The sequence below is a fragment of the Schistocerca americana genome, chromosome X (genome assembly GCF_021461395.2).
Source record: "Schistocerca americana isolate TAMUIC-IGC-003095 chromosome X, iqSchAmer2.1, whole genome shotgun sequence".
NCBI classification, from domain to species: Eukaryota; Metazoa; Arthropoda; class Insecta; order Orthoptera; family Acrididae; genus Schistocerca; species Schistocerca americana.
The window spans coordinates 477,203,020-477,222,670 of NC_060130.1; the positions used below are offsets into that span (position 1 = coordinate 477,203,020).

General features: G+C 42.7%; 1 protein-coding gene across 1 annotated transcript; it reads left to right on the plus strand.

Annotated features, from left to right (window-relative positions):
* The first annotated feature begins 8,790 nt into the window (after positions 1-8,790).
* LOC124556081 (prisilkin-39-like) lies at positions 8,791-9,375 on the plus strand. The gene has a single exon (XM_047130108.1). The coding sequence runs from the start codon at positions 8,791-8,793 to the stop codon at positions 9,373-9,375; it is 585 nt and encodes a 194-aa protein (XP_046986064.1).
* The last annotated feature ends 10,276 nt before the right edge of the window (positions 9,376-19,651 follow it).

Below are 19,651 nucleotides of genomic sequence, written 5' to 3' on the forward strand. Positions count from 1 at the left end.
ACAATGTGTCAATCCTCATTTCAGTGCAAATGTTCTCTCTACGGATGAGGCTTCATTCCAACGTGATCAAATTGTAAATTTTCACAATCAACATGTGTGGGCTGACGAGAATCTGCACGCAATTGTGCAATCACGTCATCAACACAGATTTTCTGTGAACGTTTGGGCAGGCATTGTTGGTGATGTCTCGATTGGGCCCCATGTTCTTCCACCTACGCTCAATGGAGCACGTTATCATGATTTCATACGGGATACTCTATCTGTGCTGCTAGAACATGTGCCTTTACAAGTGGCTGATGCACGACGGAGCTCCTGCACATTTCAGTCCAAGACTCATCGTGCTCGTCTTGTGGACGGCTGTGATACAATACGCCATTCTCCAGAGCTGCATCAGCGCATCAGGGATTCCATGCGACAGAGGGTGGATGCATGTATCCTCGCTAACGGAGAACATTTTGAACCTTTCCTGTAACAAAGTGTTTGAAGTCATGCTGGTACGTTCTGTTGCTGTGTGTTTCCATTCCATGATTAATGTGATTTGAAGAGATATAATAAAATGAGCTCTAACATGGAAAGTAAGCGTTTCCGGACACATGTCCACATAACATATTTTCTTTCTTTGTGTCTGAGGAATGTTTCCTGAAAGTTTGGCCGTACCTTTTCGTAACAGCCTGTAGTAAAGTGCTAGCACTTGTACCTCTCCACGAAACTATTAAACCTTGACAAAACGGAGCGAAATGCTAGACAACAACAATGCTTTCCACTAAAAGCATCTACTTCGTATCCTAAATGTAATCAGCTGTGGGACTATAGATTTTTATTTCTAGAGAAGTATTAGTTCTTAAACTAATGTTTCAAATATTCTTCCTGAAAGAATTCTGCAAAGTCATTAGCTTATTGGTAACAGAAAATACTCTATGATATTTCTGATATTTGTGTTATGGTCCCACGGATAATTCGGTGCTTAACGTTTTGTCTTCCAGTGCTGAGCTTGTTTGAGTCTGTAACAGCTTTCTGACTCGTTGAAGGCTGTGATGACATCTTCAGCATTGTAACACGAAACGTTAAGCAGAGATTCGTGCTTTGGACCTCTCGACCTAATGCCCATAACACAGATATCAGCAATGTCGCAGCGAAAGCCTACATTCTATGAGAAAATACTTTCTCAAAACTAGCTATGACTGGTATCATGTAATTAATGAATGTGTTCATTGAGCCGAGCGGTTCTAGGCGGTTCAGTCTGGAACTGCGCGACCGCTACGGTCGCAGGTTCGAATCCTGCCTCGGGCACGGATGTGTGTGATGTCCTTAGGTTAGTTAGGTTTAAGTAGTTCTAAGTTCTAGGGGACTGATAACCTCAGATGTTAAGTCCCATAGTGCTCAGAGCCATTTTTTATGTTCATTAAAATAATTTTATTTTTATAACTTTCATACTCAACGTTCAGTGTTTCATATAAGTATTCTCCTGTAATAGAGAAAAATCAAAGAAGTATTCAAGATATCGGAAATTTCACATGAGGAAGCTTGAAAGGAAAACTTAATTCATCCATGCTTAATCAGTACCTACTTATAACGTTACATTTTGAAGGAAGTGCGTATCAGAATTACGTATAACTTAGAAAAAGCTCATTCTTTACCTTTATTGTTACAGGTAATCAAAAATGACTCCAGTGGTGAGTGTAGAAGATCGAACAAAGAGTGCTACAAGACACGGATTGTGGCTGACCATAGTTAACGTTCGGAGTGGGTGGAGGACCGAAGAAAGGTAGGAACACAACGCCAGTGTATAATACCATCAGCGTCTGTCTCCTTAAACTAATGAAAAATGGTTCTCTTTGGACTCACCACGCTCTCTTCCACTTTAGACGTCACCATCATCAAAAGCCATCGCTGATGTCCCGAAAAGGTTTGAAACAAGTGCTACAACGCCCATCCATTAGGTATCCAAAGGATAGGAGCCTAACGCACTACTAGTTCCGATAGTTGTACTTACTTCTCTAAAACTCAGGTCCGACCAGGAACTTTCTCTCGGTGATTGTGACCACTCTATAAACTTCTCAGAGTTAACGATAGGGCGAAATGAAATTATGTACAATCTGTCTGATAACATCTCACTGTCTAATGACGCAGTGTTTTACGTGAGGAAAGATTTTCTGGGAACCATAACTGCCATTACAAAGCTAAATTAGATCCGGGGGTCACTGTTGATTCGATTGAGTCGTATCCAAACGTTAATATCTGTTTGGTACTTCATCGACGAATGTTGTGTGAGAGGATTTAGCCTTCTGAGAACCAAAAGAATGATGAGCCCTATATGAATGTGATTCCGACCCTCGTATCACCTGTCGTTTCTGGAATAATGATGCAGACTTGGTGGTTGTGCTAGACAGTGAATCATCACTCATCGCTATTGATACCGCCAACTCGCTAGAGTCTCGTAAACCTGCATTATGTTCACCTAAAAGTCAGATCTCTCTTACGTTTTTATTTTAACTGCAGACCACAATCTTATACAAGAGGTAATTAGTTTCAGTCTGGTGACCTGAGTACAAACGCTTTCCTAAAAATAAAGCGAACAAATTTTGTCTGGGAATGTCTTAAAAGAGTCTGTACTCAAGTCTTGAAGATGGTTGTCACGGACCGAAACTGATTGCCTGTCGTATAAGATTTTGGTCTGTGAATGGAGTGAAGACATAAGCGATTTCCTGGATGACTATATAATTTTCTATATCTGTGTCAGAATTTGCCAATTCTTATTGCTTGTAATTTTATTTCAGAGGTAGGACAAAAGAAAACGTTCATAAGTCTTGGTAATAAGCTCTTTGTGATCTTGAGGATTCAATCTGTAACGCTTTCACTATTTGTCCACGACTTCGAGAGAATCTAAACAGTTTATATATCTACACGTTCTCAAAACTGTATTGAGATTGTCGGTGTTTGCAACGAGTCTAATTTGTAATATTAATAACTGTTCTACTATAGTATGCTTAACATAAAATTTGTCTCCTTTTTTTAGGATGCGTTTGAGATTGGTTTTGACTTACTAGACCCTTTATATATTATTATTTTTTTCTGGTAACAATTCTAACATAGGAAAAATATGAGTCAGAGGAGCACGACTTTTAGCATATAATGTGAAGTTTCCTTCTTTAAAGTGTAAGGCATTTCAGTTCCAGCGAGACAAGCTGAAATGCTTATTGAGCGAATCAAGTAGTGATAGAAAAGGAACTGCATGAATATGCTAAGATCACCCACACACAGCTGTTAGGGAGGCATCCACGACAAAAACTAGCGCCCTCTGCGTGCCTCTACTCATCTACTGAAAGCGGCGAGAACCTTGTGGTTAGTGTAATCTGGCAGCCGGCCTAAGGGAGAAGACGATAGCGTTAAGGCGGCTTTCGGGGAGACAGCACACAAGACATCCTAATATTTCATCTGCGCAACAGAAGAAAAGCACGCCTTGCTCCTGGCGTAACAAACAAGAATGTAATATTTACGACAGGAGCGCTTTGTTCTCAGTGGCGAACAGTTCTACGGAAACTTTGTTTCCAGCGCAAACAAGGCTCCGTAAGGAAATTCCAAGTCGTCTTGAGAGATTTCTAAAAATTGAGGGAAAATGTGCGGTTCTCATTTCGTCCGTGACCTGAAAGAATGTTGTTCGACTGTTGTGTTACTCCTACACGAGAGCAGTTCGTTTTAATCATTACTGAAATATAAACAGGAACGCTGGAATGAGTTCGTTATTCAAATTCAGGACACGATAGCAGGTTCCAATGAAGAGATCATCAAATGTCTAGGATCGAGGGGGATACAGTTTGGTAACGGAGTTTGTGGCATGCCCTATTCCCTTAAAAAGTGGCAAATACAGTGAATTTATCAACACCTTCCGACAGCCCACGTTCCTCGTTAAATACGTTTCAATTGAGCTACTTCATATAGCGAAAGCCTTCGAATTCAGATCCAGAGCACAATGTCAGCTCTTAGGTGTTCCCTTTATTGAACGTCTCACATCCTTGACCCTCTCTGAGCTGGAATTTCCTGTTTCCCCTTCCTGTGATTATCCCACAAAATAATAGTTCCCGCCACTCTGCGCTGGATATCTTGCTTGTACAGTATTTGAAACTACGTTAGAACTTGACAAGTTAAGCAATTTATTGACAGAATTTGCTTAACACTCTCATCAGATGTTACTCATGAACGGTAAGGAAACTATTAGTTTTGATAGTTTATTGTTATCTGAATTATTTTAATTACGAATGTGGTGTCATTCCTGTTACATTCTCTAATCATCTAATGTGTCTAGGTTTAACACACAGTATCCACTAGCATATGGTTCCGTATTAATTAAACACACTTATTTCTCTTACTCTGGCGCTCCCAACATACCGTCTTAAATTTTTCTATTTATTAGCTTCTCGATCACATAGGTTTTGTCGAAGATTTTCATCTCATGCCTGTTATTACAGGTAATGCTGTGCCAGTCTGAGAATTTTACGGATATATTTCCTTCTTATTTTTCATACAAAGATAACCATGCAAGTTATTAGATTCAAACTGGAATGGTTTACTCCCTCCAAACGTAATCACGCTGCAAATGTTACGTAGACCAGAGATTTATAACTAAGTTACTCGGGAGTGCGACAGCCATCAAATGTAACAAAATTTTGTTGGAGAGTGCTGAAACGCTACTTTAAAGCAAGCGCCCTGAGTGACGCAAGACACCTGCATCATTACGTAATTGATGTCCACTCACAAGTAGCTAAAATGGGTGGAAGAAAGCATTGGAGAGAGAGGAGAACACTGGACCAGAGAAGTGAAAGAGATGATGGAGGAGATGGAAATTATTATGTTCCAAGTAATCACTGCCGACGCTAGAAAAATGTACCAAATTATGATAACTTATGAAAGGAAATGTGCAGTGCTATGCTAATTATGAAATATTAGTGGTGCTATGACTCAAGCTGTGTACAATGAAGAACAACCGTCCTAGCACACTTTAGTCGCTACATTCTTTATCTCGATGTCCCCATATTATGTGCAATGGGTACTCAATATAATCACCTCAAGCGATAGTGACACACAGCGGAGCAACATAGAAGTCGCCTTGTGAAGAGGATGACGGTAGTGGGCCGTGGTAAGCGGCCAACGAAAAAGAGCGTGCGTAGCAGGGGGCCGTGGGCCGTGCCAGCGACAACACAGGCGGCGCCGGCACACTCAAGGACCGGTGGAGATAAAACACAGCGCAGCTACGGCGTCTCAACCCTCCTGCCCCCTCCCAACCCAACCACCTTACACCGCACGAGCGCTGCCAACGTCTGCTGCGTCACCGGGACTGTACTTGTGGCATCTAAACTGCTTAGTTAGACCGAACAGAAGCGTCCCAGCCGAAAATGCTTCATCGAAGAAGATCACAACTCAGTTCCTACTTTACATCATCGAACAAATGTAGCAATTACAGGTAAACACGACGAACGTATGTGGCATGGGCGAGAAAAGCCGGCAATCTTAGCACAAATGTTCATATATGGTTAGGGCTCTACACGCAACAGCCTTCGTGCAACAAATGTAAACGGGTGGAATATATCAAAATCACTCATATTCCTATACGGGTCATCAGGATTGTGAACTTTCCAATAAAACATGGGACCACGCCAATTAAGGTTTACTACGCACACTTAACAAACATTTTTAGAAAAGCATTAGCACATCTAGTACGTTGTTGGTCAAAAACACACATCTTAAAGTAGGTCTGTGCACAAATGTCTCACAATCGTTCCAGAAATATAGCTATGTCTAAGGTTTTCGGGCAGAAAAACAATTCCAATACCATCGCCAGTTGCGAAGATGGCACACCACACCACCTTCTTCAGCCCTCATAGCCTGCGTGAGAAGTGAATGCCACCACGTGTCTACTAGCAGTGACTTCACCACGTCACTCTGGAAAGCGAGCTATGTCACCTTTGTACTGAAAGTGAGAGAGAAACATGGGGAAATGGCACATTCTTCTCGGCAAACACATTTTAAGAAGCGTCAACCCGTCACAGGGTGGCATTCCGCCCCCGCCCCCCCCCCCCCAAATTTGACATTGCTTTTCGTAATTTTTTTATTTTAAATTGGTCGAAGAAGTTGAGGATTCCCTTGAACAATCCGACTGGGATGAGGAGACACTGAGATCAACTAATTGCATTGCAGCTTTCTTTCTCTGGTACGTAAACGACAAATTTGAAATTTTTTGGCATAGGAAAGATATATTTAAAAAATTTATACAGCGTAGTACTCACAATGAAACTGGTAACGGATGGCAAACTGCCTCTTTTTCTACTTATTATTCAGGAGAAAACCATAAACTTCAGGACACGTCCTTTGCCATTTATTTCTTCTGTAAAATTACTAAGGGGTGTGAAACGTGTAATAACACTGTACTCGACGCCAGCGGGAACAAAGCTTGGCGGCCAGAAAGTCTGTATATTCCGACCGAGGACTAGGTCATGAAGAATTTATTGAAAATAAAATCGCTGGAATCTTATAAAACGTGGCGTAGTGTGTGATCTCAGCAAGAAATGGTCTCATTCCTTCCACCTGCTTGATGAACAGCGGGAGCTAGACTCAGAATTTGGCAACTGAAACGCTACGGACGAATTCAAATGTCCCGTTATGAAAGCAGACATGGAGAGTGGCGAATACATTATTTGCAAAGCGCATGGTTCCGCCTTCTGCAGCCGCGACTGAAAGGGTCGCGGGACCAACGCTAGCATGTAAGACTCTGAATAGGGAAGGAGTGCAGAGCGATTAAGAAGCGGTGACGCATGAAAAGTCAGAGACACTAGAACAGAAAGGGGAATATCAAGCAGGAAATCAGCTCTTTCATAATGCAAGAATGGCAGGAACAACAGGATGACACATCTAAGAGATCTCTCCCCATGCACGGGTGAATTTTATCCCACGTTTCTAAACAGAACAGGAAATCGACTTAACTGTTAGTGTGACGGCGGAGAGCATATTTTTCTGCATTTCAGGGACGTAATCCAGTGGGAGAGATCTTAAATAGTGGATGAAACAACACACAACATCATACAGAATGAATACATGTGCCGTTAGTTCAACACAATAGCCGAGAAAGTATTCAGATGAGAGGAGTTGAATTATATTCAAAGAAAAGAAGAAAAATTCGCCATTCTGTATGGCGAATTTTTCTTCTTTTCTTTGAATATAAATCACCTCATACAGAATGGCGAATTTTTCTTCTTTTCTTTTAATATAAGTCACCTCCTCTCATCTGAATACTTTCTCGGCTATTGTGTTGAACTAACGGCACATGTATTCATTCTGTATGATGATGTGTGTTGTTTCATCCACTATTTCAGATTTCTCCCACTGGATTACGTCCCTGAAATGGTGACGCAGACATTTGTTGAGCTGCATGTGGTTGGATAATAATCGTTTGGGAATGCTAGGAGCTACTTTTGTGGATATCAGGACAGTCGTCCGCAACATATTGCTGTTAAGCGACCAAAGGAAACCAGAAGACTGGGCACCAGCCGTTGTTGCAGCGATAGTCCTTACAGGAGTTATGGACGCACTTCAGAGCCAGAGGACGTATAACCTAGTGTTGTCGCAAGTAGTTTTAAATGACCATCTTGAATCTGACTTTGGCACAGAAAGGGGTGAATTATGCTGCCACAAAAATCTTTGGTCATTTGTCTAATAGAATTAAAAGTCTGATAGATAGCCATGATTTAATGAATTTCTGGATGACAACTCCTTTTATCGAATAGATCAGTTTTTAGATATGAAACAGTAACTGTAAGAAAAATTATTTTTTGTAAACAAAACTCATGTTTAAGTGACACGTTCCACATCAGTGTGAAATGTCGTATTCATGGTCTATGGAACACGTATAATGTATGTATAAATGTATGTCTGTATGTACAGCAGCAGGGAGAGGCAACCAATGTTAGGCCTGAAAACTTTGCTTTTAAAAGTAAATATAAATGCTGCAGCAATCTCATTGCAATAAAGAGCTTTTCTTTAATACGGATACAGAATCAGTGTGAATATTGCTGTATTGGCAACCCACCCCGGCTTCACGTAACTGGACGAAGTATCTATATCCGGACGATTTATTTGACGTAGTGGAGGTTTTGTAGATGGGCCAATGTGTAGAGTTATTACTGTAAACGACATGCAACTGAATATCGTCAAATTCATGTAACTTATCACTTAATCAGTGTATCCCAGACAATTTCTCAGCAGATACGAATGGCACCTGATCCGTATTAAATTAGCGTTTGGACTGACACTTCACGGTAATGAAGGAGCAGCGAGTTCACAGCCGTGAGCTAATGCACTGCTCAATCCATCCAAATACGGCGTCAGTTTGGCCGGAGCTACAAAATCTTGCCAAATTCCCAACTGCAGCCCCAAAAGGGCGTGGTCTTCCGACTGTAAAAATGAGTAGTACAGGTTACAGACTCCTGCGTCAATGAAGTGCGATCAACATTTTCTTTGCCTGCATTTGCGGAAGTAGTGTCGGTACGAAACACCCTCGGAGACGAAACAGTGGCAGGATGCACCCTCTGACACACAGTGCTGGTATGATAATTCTTCGACCACACAACATTGCTGCAAAGCACCTACGGCGACGCAACGTTGATATGAAGCATCACCTGTCTTGCACAATTAATAAGGAGCGCTCTCCACCTCACACAGTGTTACAAAGTACACTCTGCATCACTACATTGTTGCTAAGTACTCTCTATTATGCAACATGGATACACGGCACCTTCGGGCATGCAACATGGATACCCCGCACATTCAGGCATGCAACACGGATACACGGCACCTTCGGGCATGCAAGACGGATACACGGCACCTTCGGGCATGCAAGACGGATACACGGCACCTTCGGGCATGCAACATGGATACACGGCACCTTCAGGCATGCAACATGGTTACACGGCACCTTCGGACATGCAACATGGATACACGGCACCTTCGGGCATGCAACACGGATACACGGCACCTTCGGGCATGCAACATGGATACACGGCACCTTCGGGCATGCAACATGGATACTCCGCACATTCGGGCATGCAACATGGATACACGGCACCTTCAGGCATGCAAGACGGATACACAGCACCTTCGGGCATGCAAGACGGATACACGGCACCTTCGGGCATGCAACATGGATACACGGCACCTTCAGGCATGCAACATGGTTACACGGCACCTTCGGGCATGCAACATGGTTACACGGCACCTTTGGGCATTCAACATGGATACACGGCGCCTTCGGGCATGCAACACGGATACAGGGCTCCTTCGGGCATGCAACACGGATACACGGCACCTTCGGGCATGCAACATAGATAACAGTACCCCCTGTCACGTAACGTCGATAAACAGCACCCTATGTTACGCAATGTCGATACATAGAACCCTGTGCTATGTAAATTCGATACACAGTTCCCACTGCCACGAAACACCGATACACACCACCTCTGGCATGCAGCCTCGATACAAACACCCTCTGCCAATAAACATGGATGAAAGGCACTCTCTTGCACACAATGTTGATACAAGGGGCCCTTTGCCATGCAATGATGATGCAAAGCACTCTCTGCCATGCAACATCGGTATGAAGCATTCTCTGCTAAGCAATTTCGATACAAAACTCCCTCTGTCAACCACTAACGATACAAAACACCCTGTTCCACACAAGGTCGAAACAAAGCATGCTATGCCCTGCCACATAGATACGCAGAACCATCAGCACACAATATCGATACAAAGCACCCTCTGTCACGCAACGTCTATACAAAGTAACCTCTGCTACGCTAATACGATACAAAGCACTAACTGCATGCTGTATGAAGCATCCTCTACCACGCAAAGCCGATATGAAGCACCCTCTTTCACGCGACTTTGGTACGAAGAACACAACATTGGTAAGAAGCACTCTTGGCCACACAACGTAGGTAAGAATTACCGTCTGCCACACAACATCATTATGAAACACCCTCCGCCATGCTACATCGGTACGAAACACCCACTGCCACGCAACGTCAGTGCGAAACATCCTCCGCCACGCAATGGCAGTATGGGCCACCCTCTGCCACCGAACATTGGTGTGAAACACTGTGTGCCACCTACCATCGGCACAAAGCACGCTCGACATACAGCGTCGGTGCATAACGCCCTCCGCCACACAGCATCGGTACAAAGCATCGCTACGATGCTCCCTCCACCATGCAACATCAGTACGAACCTCTCTCCTCAATGCAATACTGGTACAAATCTCCCTCCGCCATGGAACACCACTACAAAATTCCCTCCTCTATGCATCACCAGTACGAAAGCAACACTGGTACGAAGCACCATATGCAACGCAACAGTGGTACAAAAGACTGTCCACCATGTAAAACTGGCACAAAGCTTCCTCCACCAAGTAATACTGGTACAAAAGCTCCCTTCACCACGCAACACACCCTTATGAATCTCCCTCTGCCACACAACACTAGAACGATGCACCTTAATCAATGCAACACTGTTATGAAGCGCCCCTCGACACACAACGTAGATATGAAGCGCCATCCGCCTTGTTATACATCGGGACTAAGTGCCCTCTGCTACCAGACATTGCCGGCCGGAGTGGCCGAGCGGTTCTAGGAGCTACAGTCTGGAACCGCGCGACCACTACGGTCGCAGGTTCGAATCCTGCCTCGGGCATGGATGTGTGAGATGTCCTTAGATTAGTTAGGTTTAAGTAGTTCTAAATTCTAGGGGACAGATGACCTCAGAAGTTAAGTCCCATTGTGCTCAGAGCCATTTTTGAACCACCAGACAGTGGTAATGTACGCACTCTACCAAACAGTAATGAGACAAAATACCTTCCACCACACAAAATCGGTCGAAGCGTCCTGAGTTACGCAACATCATACGAAGTACATTCTGTCATGCAACACTAGTACAGACACACCCTGACATACACAGTCGAGATGATGGATCCTCCCACCATAGCTACACGTGAGTTGCAGTAAGTATAAATGGCCAGGCGACCTGTGTGTCATAGCAGCAGTTTTCTAGATGAGCCAATGTGTTGCATTTTTGTTAATTTTTTTTTTTAATGGCTCTGAGCACTATGGGACTTAACAGCTGTGGTCACCAGTCCCCTAGAACTTAGAACTACTTAAACCTAACTAACTTAAGGACATTACACACATCCATGCCCGAGGCAGGATTCGAACCAGCGACCGTAGCAGTCGCGCGGTTCCGGACTGCGCGCCTAGAACCGCGAGACCTGTTAAAATTCAAAGGAAGATTAAACTCAATGAACTCACATTTGTATAATTTAAAATATTTAATATTTGCATCCCACTAGTTTTCTAAGCAGATATAAATGTTTTTGCTTCATTTATTTTATTGACTTTCGAAGTGGCTTTTCATTGAAATAATGACGTGTGAGCTGTGAGCTACTGAACCACCTTTTCCACCAGACTGCAGCACCGCTTTACCTTGAGCTACAGTTGCTTGCCAACTACTCAACTGTAGTGCTAGAATGGGGTGCTCACTGCTACAATGACCAGCACAAGTTACAGACAACTGCCAGTCACAGGACACCAGTGCTCGTTAGGCGCAGTCTTCATTTTCCTTGCCTACATTTGCGGAGGTAACATCATTACGACATTCCCTCTGTGATGAAACTATTGCAGGACGCTGCCTCTGCCATGAAGCTTTTGTGCGAAAATTCCACAGGCATGCAACATTGGTAAAAAGAACCTACAGCCACACAACATTGGTAGAAAGCATCCTCTGCTAAGCGCATTTAGTGTGGAACAAATCGCCTCGGAATATGTTAAGAAGCTTCCTCTGCCATGCAGCATTTGTAGGACGTACACCCTAATATGCATCTCTGATACACAGCACCACCTGTCACGCGATCCTGATACACAGAAATATCTGCCACAGAACATCGACACACAGCAGTATTTGCCATGCAACATTGACACACAGTACTCTCGACGATGCTACATCGGTATGAAGCTCTCTCTGCCACACTAAATGTGTAAGAAGTCCGCACCACCACGCAACATACATAAGAGTTTCTCTCCACCATACATAGTCACTAAAAAGTCTCCTCCACCCTGCAAGATTGATACGAAGCTCCCTCCGGCACGCCAAATCAGTACGAAGCTCCATCTTCCACGTAACATAGCTATGAAGTTCATTTGTAATAAGTGCCAACTGCAATGCAACTGTGGTATGTTGCACTCTCTGCCACACAACATTCATACGAAGCACTCTCGGCCACCCAATTAAGGTACAAAGCGCCCTCCACCAACCAACATCAGCGTGAGGCGCCTTGAAGGATGCACTATCGGTGTCAAGCACCCTCTGGCACGCAACATCGGTGTGAAGCACCCTGTGGTATACAACATCGGTACCAAACGCCCTCCGGCAGGAAGTACCCTCCACCACGCAACATATACATGAAGCGGCCACCGCCACACAGTAATGGTACGAAATGCTCGCTGCCATGTTTAATCGGTAGGAAGGACCATCTGTCATGCAACAATGAAGATAAGCCCCCTGTGCCATGCAAAACTGGTAGGAATAATCTTCCATCACAAAATACCAGTACGATACACCCTCCATCATGCAACACTGGTAAGAAGCATCCTCTGCTACGCAACGATGCTACAAAGCGGACTCCATCAGAGTTGATACGAATGACACTCTGGGCACAATAGCAGTATGAAGCTCCCTCCGCAACTCGACATCGCACAGTGGAGTATTTGCCCCGAAATCCTAGCCAAAAAGGCAAAAATTTAAGTTTGCCCAAAAATGTTAGAAAATGCATTTTGTAATAATTGACTGACTGGTGGGTCGATGGATATATTTTCAGGAGCCTGACACGTATCTATTAGCTCCAAGCCTCGTATGAAGACCGGTTTTTTCTGCCAGACGACGTGTTTCTTGATTGAGCTGTCAGTTTGAATCTCAATTTTTTGCGACTTTACTAAATGAGGGTTCGAATTTGAAACACGTTTGCGTGTTAGAGGAAGGTAACAGCTTCTTTTTAAACTTTTGTATTAATTTCAATACATTTATCATAACCTTACAACAAAATTTTAACGTTCAGTTAAACAAGATTATGGGTTGCCTGCCATTCTGATAAGCGTCTTTAAAGGTGTGTCGCGTCTTGTCGCGCCGTTTCTAGATTACAGTCGCAATTGCTGTAGCATTGCGAGCCCAATTCAGAAATAATAAATTGCGCAAACTTGCGTAATTTTTATTCATAATTTTTTAAATGTCACGAAACTTCCTAGCACTTATACGTGTGTTTATGTTAAAAATGAGCTTACTATTAAACATCTGATCTGCATAACTGATGACAACATAGAAAGCATGAAATGTTACTGCCTTTAGAGCTGTAGAAGAGATTCTTCTTTAAGCTTACGGCCATTATGTTACTGTTGTATGCGCTGTGACGGCTGCCATTGACAAACGGATTTAATACGAGCGTTTCTGTGTTTGTTTTAGAGTGTAAGCTTTGGTAAGTTAACACATTCTTAATATTTTCCTAATGATCTTTGTGTTGTGTGCATATTATAAAAGAACCCTCTTAAAGTTAATTTTTATCAATAATCAATCGGTATTTTATTTTGATAATCTCAGAAATGTTCAAATGTGTGTGAAATCTTATGGGACTTAACTGCTAAGGTCATCAGGCCCTAAGCTTACACACTACTTAAATTAAATTATCCTAAGGACAAACACACACCCCCATGCCCGAGGGAGGACTCGAACCTCCGCCGGGTCCAGCCGGATAATCTTATATTTGAGGTGGCCTTAGCAATATCCAAACGTTTTATTTTCTAGTCACCCTTTGTGCAAAATGTAAGTTATAATTTTACTTACGTTTTGTAGGTCAGCATTGTTTCGTTTTTCACTCTTTGAAAATGGAAAAAGAATTTTCGAGACTCGCTTTATTCCACCTCGTTAAGGAATCTCCAGGTAGATCAATTGAGAAACTTCAGTTTATGGAAAACAGAGTCGCTGATACAACGAAGTGCCCTGAAGCTGAGAGAACTTCACTCAGTCGTTCACTCCGTTGTCTCAAAACGAATTTTAAAAAGAAGTAGATGTCTGCAAACAGAAAAGAGGAGAGGTTCCTGCAGAAGAATCGTGATTGGTCGGCAATAAATGAAAGAGTACCCGTGTTTTCTTTCACTGCTGTAGGCCCAGGCCACCCTCAAAAAGATTTCAGTGAGTCAAATGAAAGGACCAAACGCAGGAGAACTGAAGTCCTACGACAATATTAAACTCTTGAAGAGCGGACGTTTGCTGCAACTATGAGTCACAGATCTGCTGGAAACCCTCACGTGGCTGATGTGATTAAAAGAATAACAAACTCCAACATGGGCGACAAAAATACAGCAAAAGCTTTCAACGTCTGAAGAGAGGAAGATAATAAAACATACTTCTGAGGAAGCATTGGCAATTTTTATTATTGCAGAGCTGACAAGGAAGCAGTATGAAGACATCCATAGTGCAAACAAGGTTTATGCGCATGCTGTTCATTACTAAGAGAAACGAAAACGCAATGCTATCCTAAAGAAGACTCAATTACTGTAACTGAAACATCATCAGAAGTAAAGCTGCAAGGATTGTTAGATCACACCACATTAAGATTGTGCAAGTATTTAGAAGTAATGTTGCAGGTCGTAGATTGAGAAGAAAAGCACAGCTTAGAGTTAATATCAAAATGGGGTCGTCATGGCACTCAGCAATCACAATTAATACAAAAATTTCAAAATTTAAGTGAGAGTGATGCTAATATATTTCAGGGTTCCTTTGTACCCATTAAATTATTTACCAGTGTTAATGAAAAACGAAGAGAATATCGTGACAAAATCTAAACCCTTCCTCGACAAGATTCTATAGACCAATCCGCATCCGTTTTGCGCATGAAACATCAGACGTTACAAAACGAAGAAATAGAATGCAAAGAGGGACAAATAAACATGTTGAACAAAAAAGAAGTAGCAATTAATGGAGGACTGCTAAAGATTAAACACACGTTGTTACTGACAGTGGTTGATGGAAAAATCTGCAATGCTGCAACAGGCACTATATCAACAATGAGGTGCTACATCTGTGGGCACACTTCAAAAGATTTCAATAACCTAGATAAGAGCTTACCGGAAAAACGTGATACTTTGAATTTTGGTTTGTCGAATTTACACACACAGGCATACGGTTATTTGAGACAATACTTCACTTATCAAACAGACTTCCAATCCGAAAGTGGCAAGCAAGAAGTGAAGAAGACGAATGAATTGTATTAACCACAAAGAAAGACATTCAAAGGAAATTCAAAGAAGACTTAAGACTGCATGTTGAGTTTCCAAAGCCTGGCTTTCGGAATACGAATGGCGGAAACAGCGATAGACGCTTCTTTTCAGATCCAGGAACTGCCTCAAACATTACTGGAGTAGATTTACAACTAGTTAAAAAGCTGAAAGTAATATTGGAAGCAGTGACTAGAGGGTTTTACATTGATGAGAGCAAATTCCAAGCATATGCATACGAAACAGCAAAACTGTATGTCGAACTTTACAGTTAGCACCCCTCGACGCCAACAATGCATAAACTTTTGATTCATGGGGCCACCGTAATAAAAGAGGCGATAATATCAATTGTTCAGCTCTCAGAAGAAGCTGCTGAAGCTAGAAATAAACACTTTCGACTCTGTCGCAAAAATTACTCTATAAAGTGCAGTAGAGAACACTGCAATAGAGATGTTTTAAACAGGCTACTTCCTAGCAGCGATCCTTACATCAGCTGCTCTAGAAAACGGTCAGTAAAAAGAAGCAAGCCTTATTACAGCGAGACCTTTATACGAATAGAGTTGTACATATTTCTATCTTAACTGCATTTTATTCGAAAGTATACATAAATCCATCATCATTTCTTCATTAAAAAAGTGTTAACGCAAATTTATTTGTTACATTTAGTATTTAAATAAAAGTAAATAAATGTAAATAAGTATTTACATATATTTACGTATATTTAAAGTAAAACAGGCCGATGTACTACTACAATTACGATAAAAGTCAACAGCAGTGATTTAAACTTTAAAAAGTACTGAAAGAATGTTGGCCAGGATACTCCACTGTGCATCAGTATGAAGTATAATCTGTGATGTAAGGTCAGTATGAAGCACCATCTACGACGCGACATCGGTGCAAAGCACCATCTGCCATGCATCACTGGTAGAAGTGCACACTGTCACGCACATATAGTATGGTGGACTCTCCCTTCATGGCTTCACATGAGAAGCACTGAATATAGTATGGTGGACACTCCCTTCATGGGTTCACATGAGAAGCACTAAATATAAATGACCAGACGACGTACCTGTCACAGTTACTGTCTTCGAGATGGGGCCACTGTACTGAATTGTTAAAGTCAATAGAAAATGCAACTCGATTTTTTTACATTCATGTAACTTAAATAATTTAAACAGCGCACCCCACAAATTTTCTCCACAGATGCAAACGCAATCTCTTCATTTATTTAATTGACGTTCGGAGTGACTTCCCATGGCAATAATGTGAGCTGGGAAATACGAGCTGTGAGCTACTGGTAAAAGACGCCCTGTACCATACAACATTGGTACATAGCAGCCTTGCCACATCGCTACGAAGTACTGCTGTTACACAACATTGGCATGAAGCACCTTCTACAAGTATCGTTAGCATGAAGCACCCCCATAGAAAGTACCCTCTAGTACACAAAATTTGTATGGAGCACGCACTGCCACACAACACAGGGGAACTCTGTTAGCACAGGAGATTTGTCAAAGTCCGCGCGAATGGAGCACCAGGCCTCACAAGCCTCTGTTCTCAGGAAGTTCTTCCCTTTACCGCCAAATGAAATTGGCATCATTTTCACAGTAGCACGAGACTGTAATTCATTATACAGGGTCCGGTAAAAAGACCTCCCGTATTTGGAGGGGTCACTGGGTGGGCAGTGGTGGTGATACTGATGTGAAGAGGGTATCGCACATGTCATTTTCAGTAGGGGAATCTCTTGGCTAGGTGAGCGTCGGGAGTTTGTTCTGGAGGAGTATATTCGTGATGATGGTTCTGTGATTACCACCCAGTGCCGATGTCGCTTTCGGTTTGAAGTTGGCTGACATGGTTCTGTTCCTGATACAAAAACTATTTAAATTTGAATACCAAGTTCTGCACTGAAAAGAAAATCTACTGGTCGATCTCGGACTGTAACAACGCCAGAAATCGTGACATGCATGATAGCGTGCGTCCAGTACTTTCCAAAGTGATTAGCATCTAAACATGCCGCTTCCCTGTGACTATCTGATAGGAGTGTAAGAAGAATCCTGCACAGAGATCATCACAACAGCTACACAGACGTTGTGTGACAGTTTGGTGTGCCGTTGCCGAATTTAGTGTGTGGAGTCCGTATTTTTCGAAGAAGATGGCGTAACGGTAACAGTTAAACATTCCTTTAACAGGGTAGAGAGATGCCTCCGACACAATAAGAGCCAGTTTGTTGCGGTTCAAGAGGGAGACGTTTGGTTCCAACATCTCGCACTTCTCAGCGTTCTCTAGAAATTTTGAGAAAGTTGTTTATTCGGGGGCTTCTCTCTTCACACGGAGAAATCACCTGGCCTCCAACGTCACCCGATTTATCGTCTTGTGCCTTTTGTCTTTGGCAACACTTAAAGTGTAGAAACATCACCCCACATCCTATCAAGCAGTTAAGGAGGCAATCACCCAGGAAGTGACTGCCATCCCATCGGAAATGACATGCAGAGCTATGGCCCATTTACGGGAAACATTTCGTGAATGTGTCAACAATGGAGGACACCGTCTACTGGACGTAATTTTTAAAACTAGCTAATGTAAAATGGCATAGTAGTTGTTCATTTATAAAAGTATTCTTCATTTGGTATTACCTTGCGAAATGTGGGAGGTCTTTCAGCTAGACCCTGCAGATCAGCAAATTTGCACGAAATTCTTATAAATTACACACACAAAGCTTCATCGTAAATCAGTCTACGTATTAGTAAAATCTGAATCAATATCCCTATAGTAGTCTTTGAGATAAGCGCGGACATACAGACAGAACCATAGCAAGGGACTTCAATTCATACACGTATAGATAGATAGATGGATTCTGTGTAGTTATGTTGTATTTTACTCAAGGAATGTTTACTAAAGCAAGGAATTGTACCAAATATAAATGCCTTGGGGATAATGGGCATGCAATTGAAAGTGTCCCATGTTCAGAAGTATTGCACAAGTGTGAGTCATTCACAGTATCTTCGTTTGATGGCCAACAGCCAACTCACGCACTGATGAGCCAAAACATTAAGACCACTGCACATCGCGAGGCTGAACGCATGCTGGTAGTGTTGCGGGCACGTGACGCAATAGGAAAGAATGTAAGCGGAAGAGAGACGAATGGGCTGCCTTTATAGCGAAGATACAGGCCGCAACGCGGAAATCCACTGACATAAGTCGTTTCGACAGAGGGCACATTGTTGTGACGTAGAGGCTGGAAACGGGAATATCTGAAACAGCGAAGCTGGTCGCCTGTTCGAGTACTACTGTCGTGAGTACTGATGGAAAGTGGTTGATGAATGGTGACATAATAAGCAGGCAGTACGATATTAGATGACCATTTCTCATCACAAAATGTAGGCTCCCCACTGAGTAATCCAGGATAGGCAGCGACCTGTGGTAGATCTGACGACAAAATACAAGGCTTGTGCAGACAGGTATTTAAGAGCACACCCTTGAAAGGCCACTGTTGAACGTGGCGCTCCACATCACACGACCCCTAAGAGTTCCTGTGTTGACCCAATGACATCATCAGTTACGATTCTAGTGGACATAGCATCACTGAGTTTTCACCGTGGATCAATATAAACGTGTTGCCTGTCGAATGAATCGCAGTTCCTGTTACACAAAGTCGTTGGTTGGGTCCTTACACACTGTCATCCAGACGAATGACTGAACGAAACACGAACTACGCCACATATGCATTCCGGTCAAGGCAGAATCATGCAGTGAGGTACATTGAGTTTGGCTTTCGTCGATCTGTGATGTTAATCGAAGGCCTCATGACAGCAGTGAACTACATGAACGTTATTACAGACCACCTCCATCGCCTCATGCTTGAAGTTTCCCCTTGGGATGATGACATATTCATGAAGGATAACTGTCCGTGTTACAAGGTCAGAATCGTGCTACAGTGGTTTGAGGGGCATTATAGTGAACTTCTATCGATGTTTTGGCCAACAAATGTGTCTGACCTGTACCCACTGGAAGATATATCGGGCGCCAGCTGCGTGCCCGTTTACCACCATCCCGCAATTGGCGGGGATTGCTGGAATACTGTCAAGGATTTGTAGAATCCATGCCAGGCAAGTTCTCAGTTATACTGTATTTGGAAATTGGATTAACACGCTGTTAAACAAGTGGCCATAATGTTTTGGCTGATCGGTGTATCTGCAGTACAGTTTAATTGTTAGGTAAGCTTGGGCAGATGTATGTATTTACTTTGTCAAATTTTGAAAAATATACAACAAACATTGCCTGATATACATGTTGTA

Excerpts from the sequence above, each read along its gene's own strand:
- LOC124556081 (XM_047130108.1), top strand. The coding sequence starts at position 8,791 with ATGCAACATGGATACCCCGCACATTCAGGCATGCAACACGGATACACG.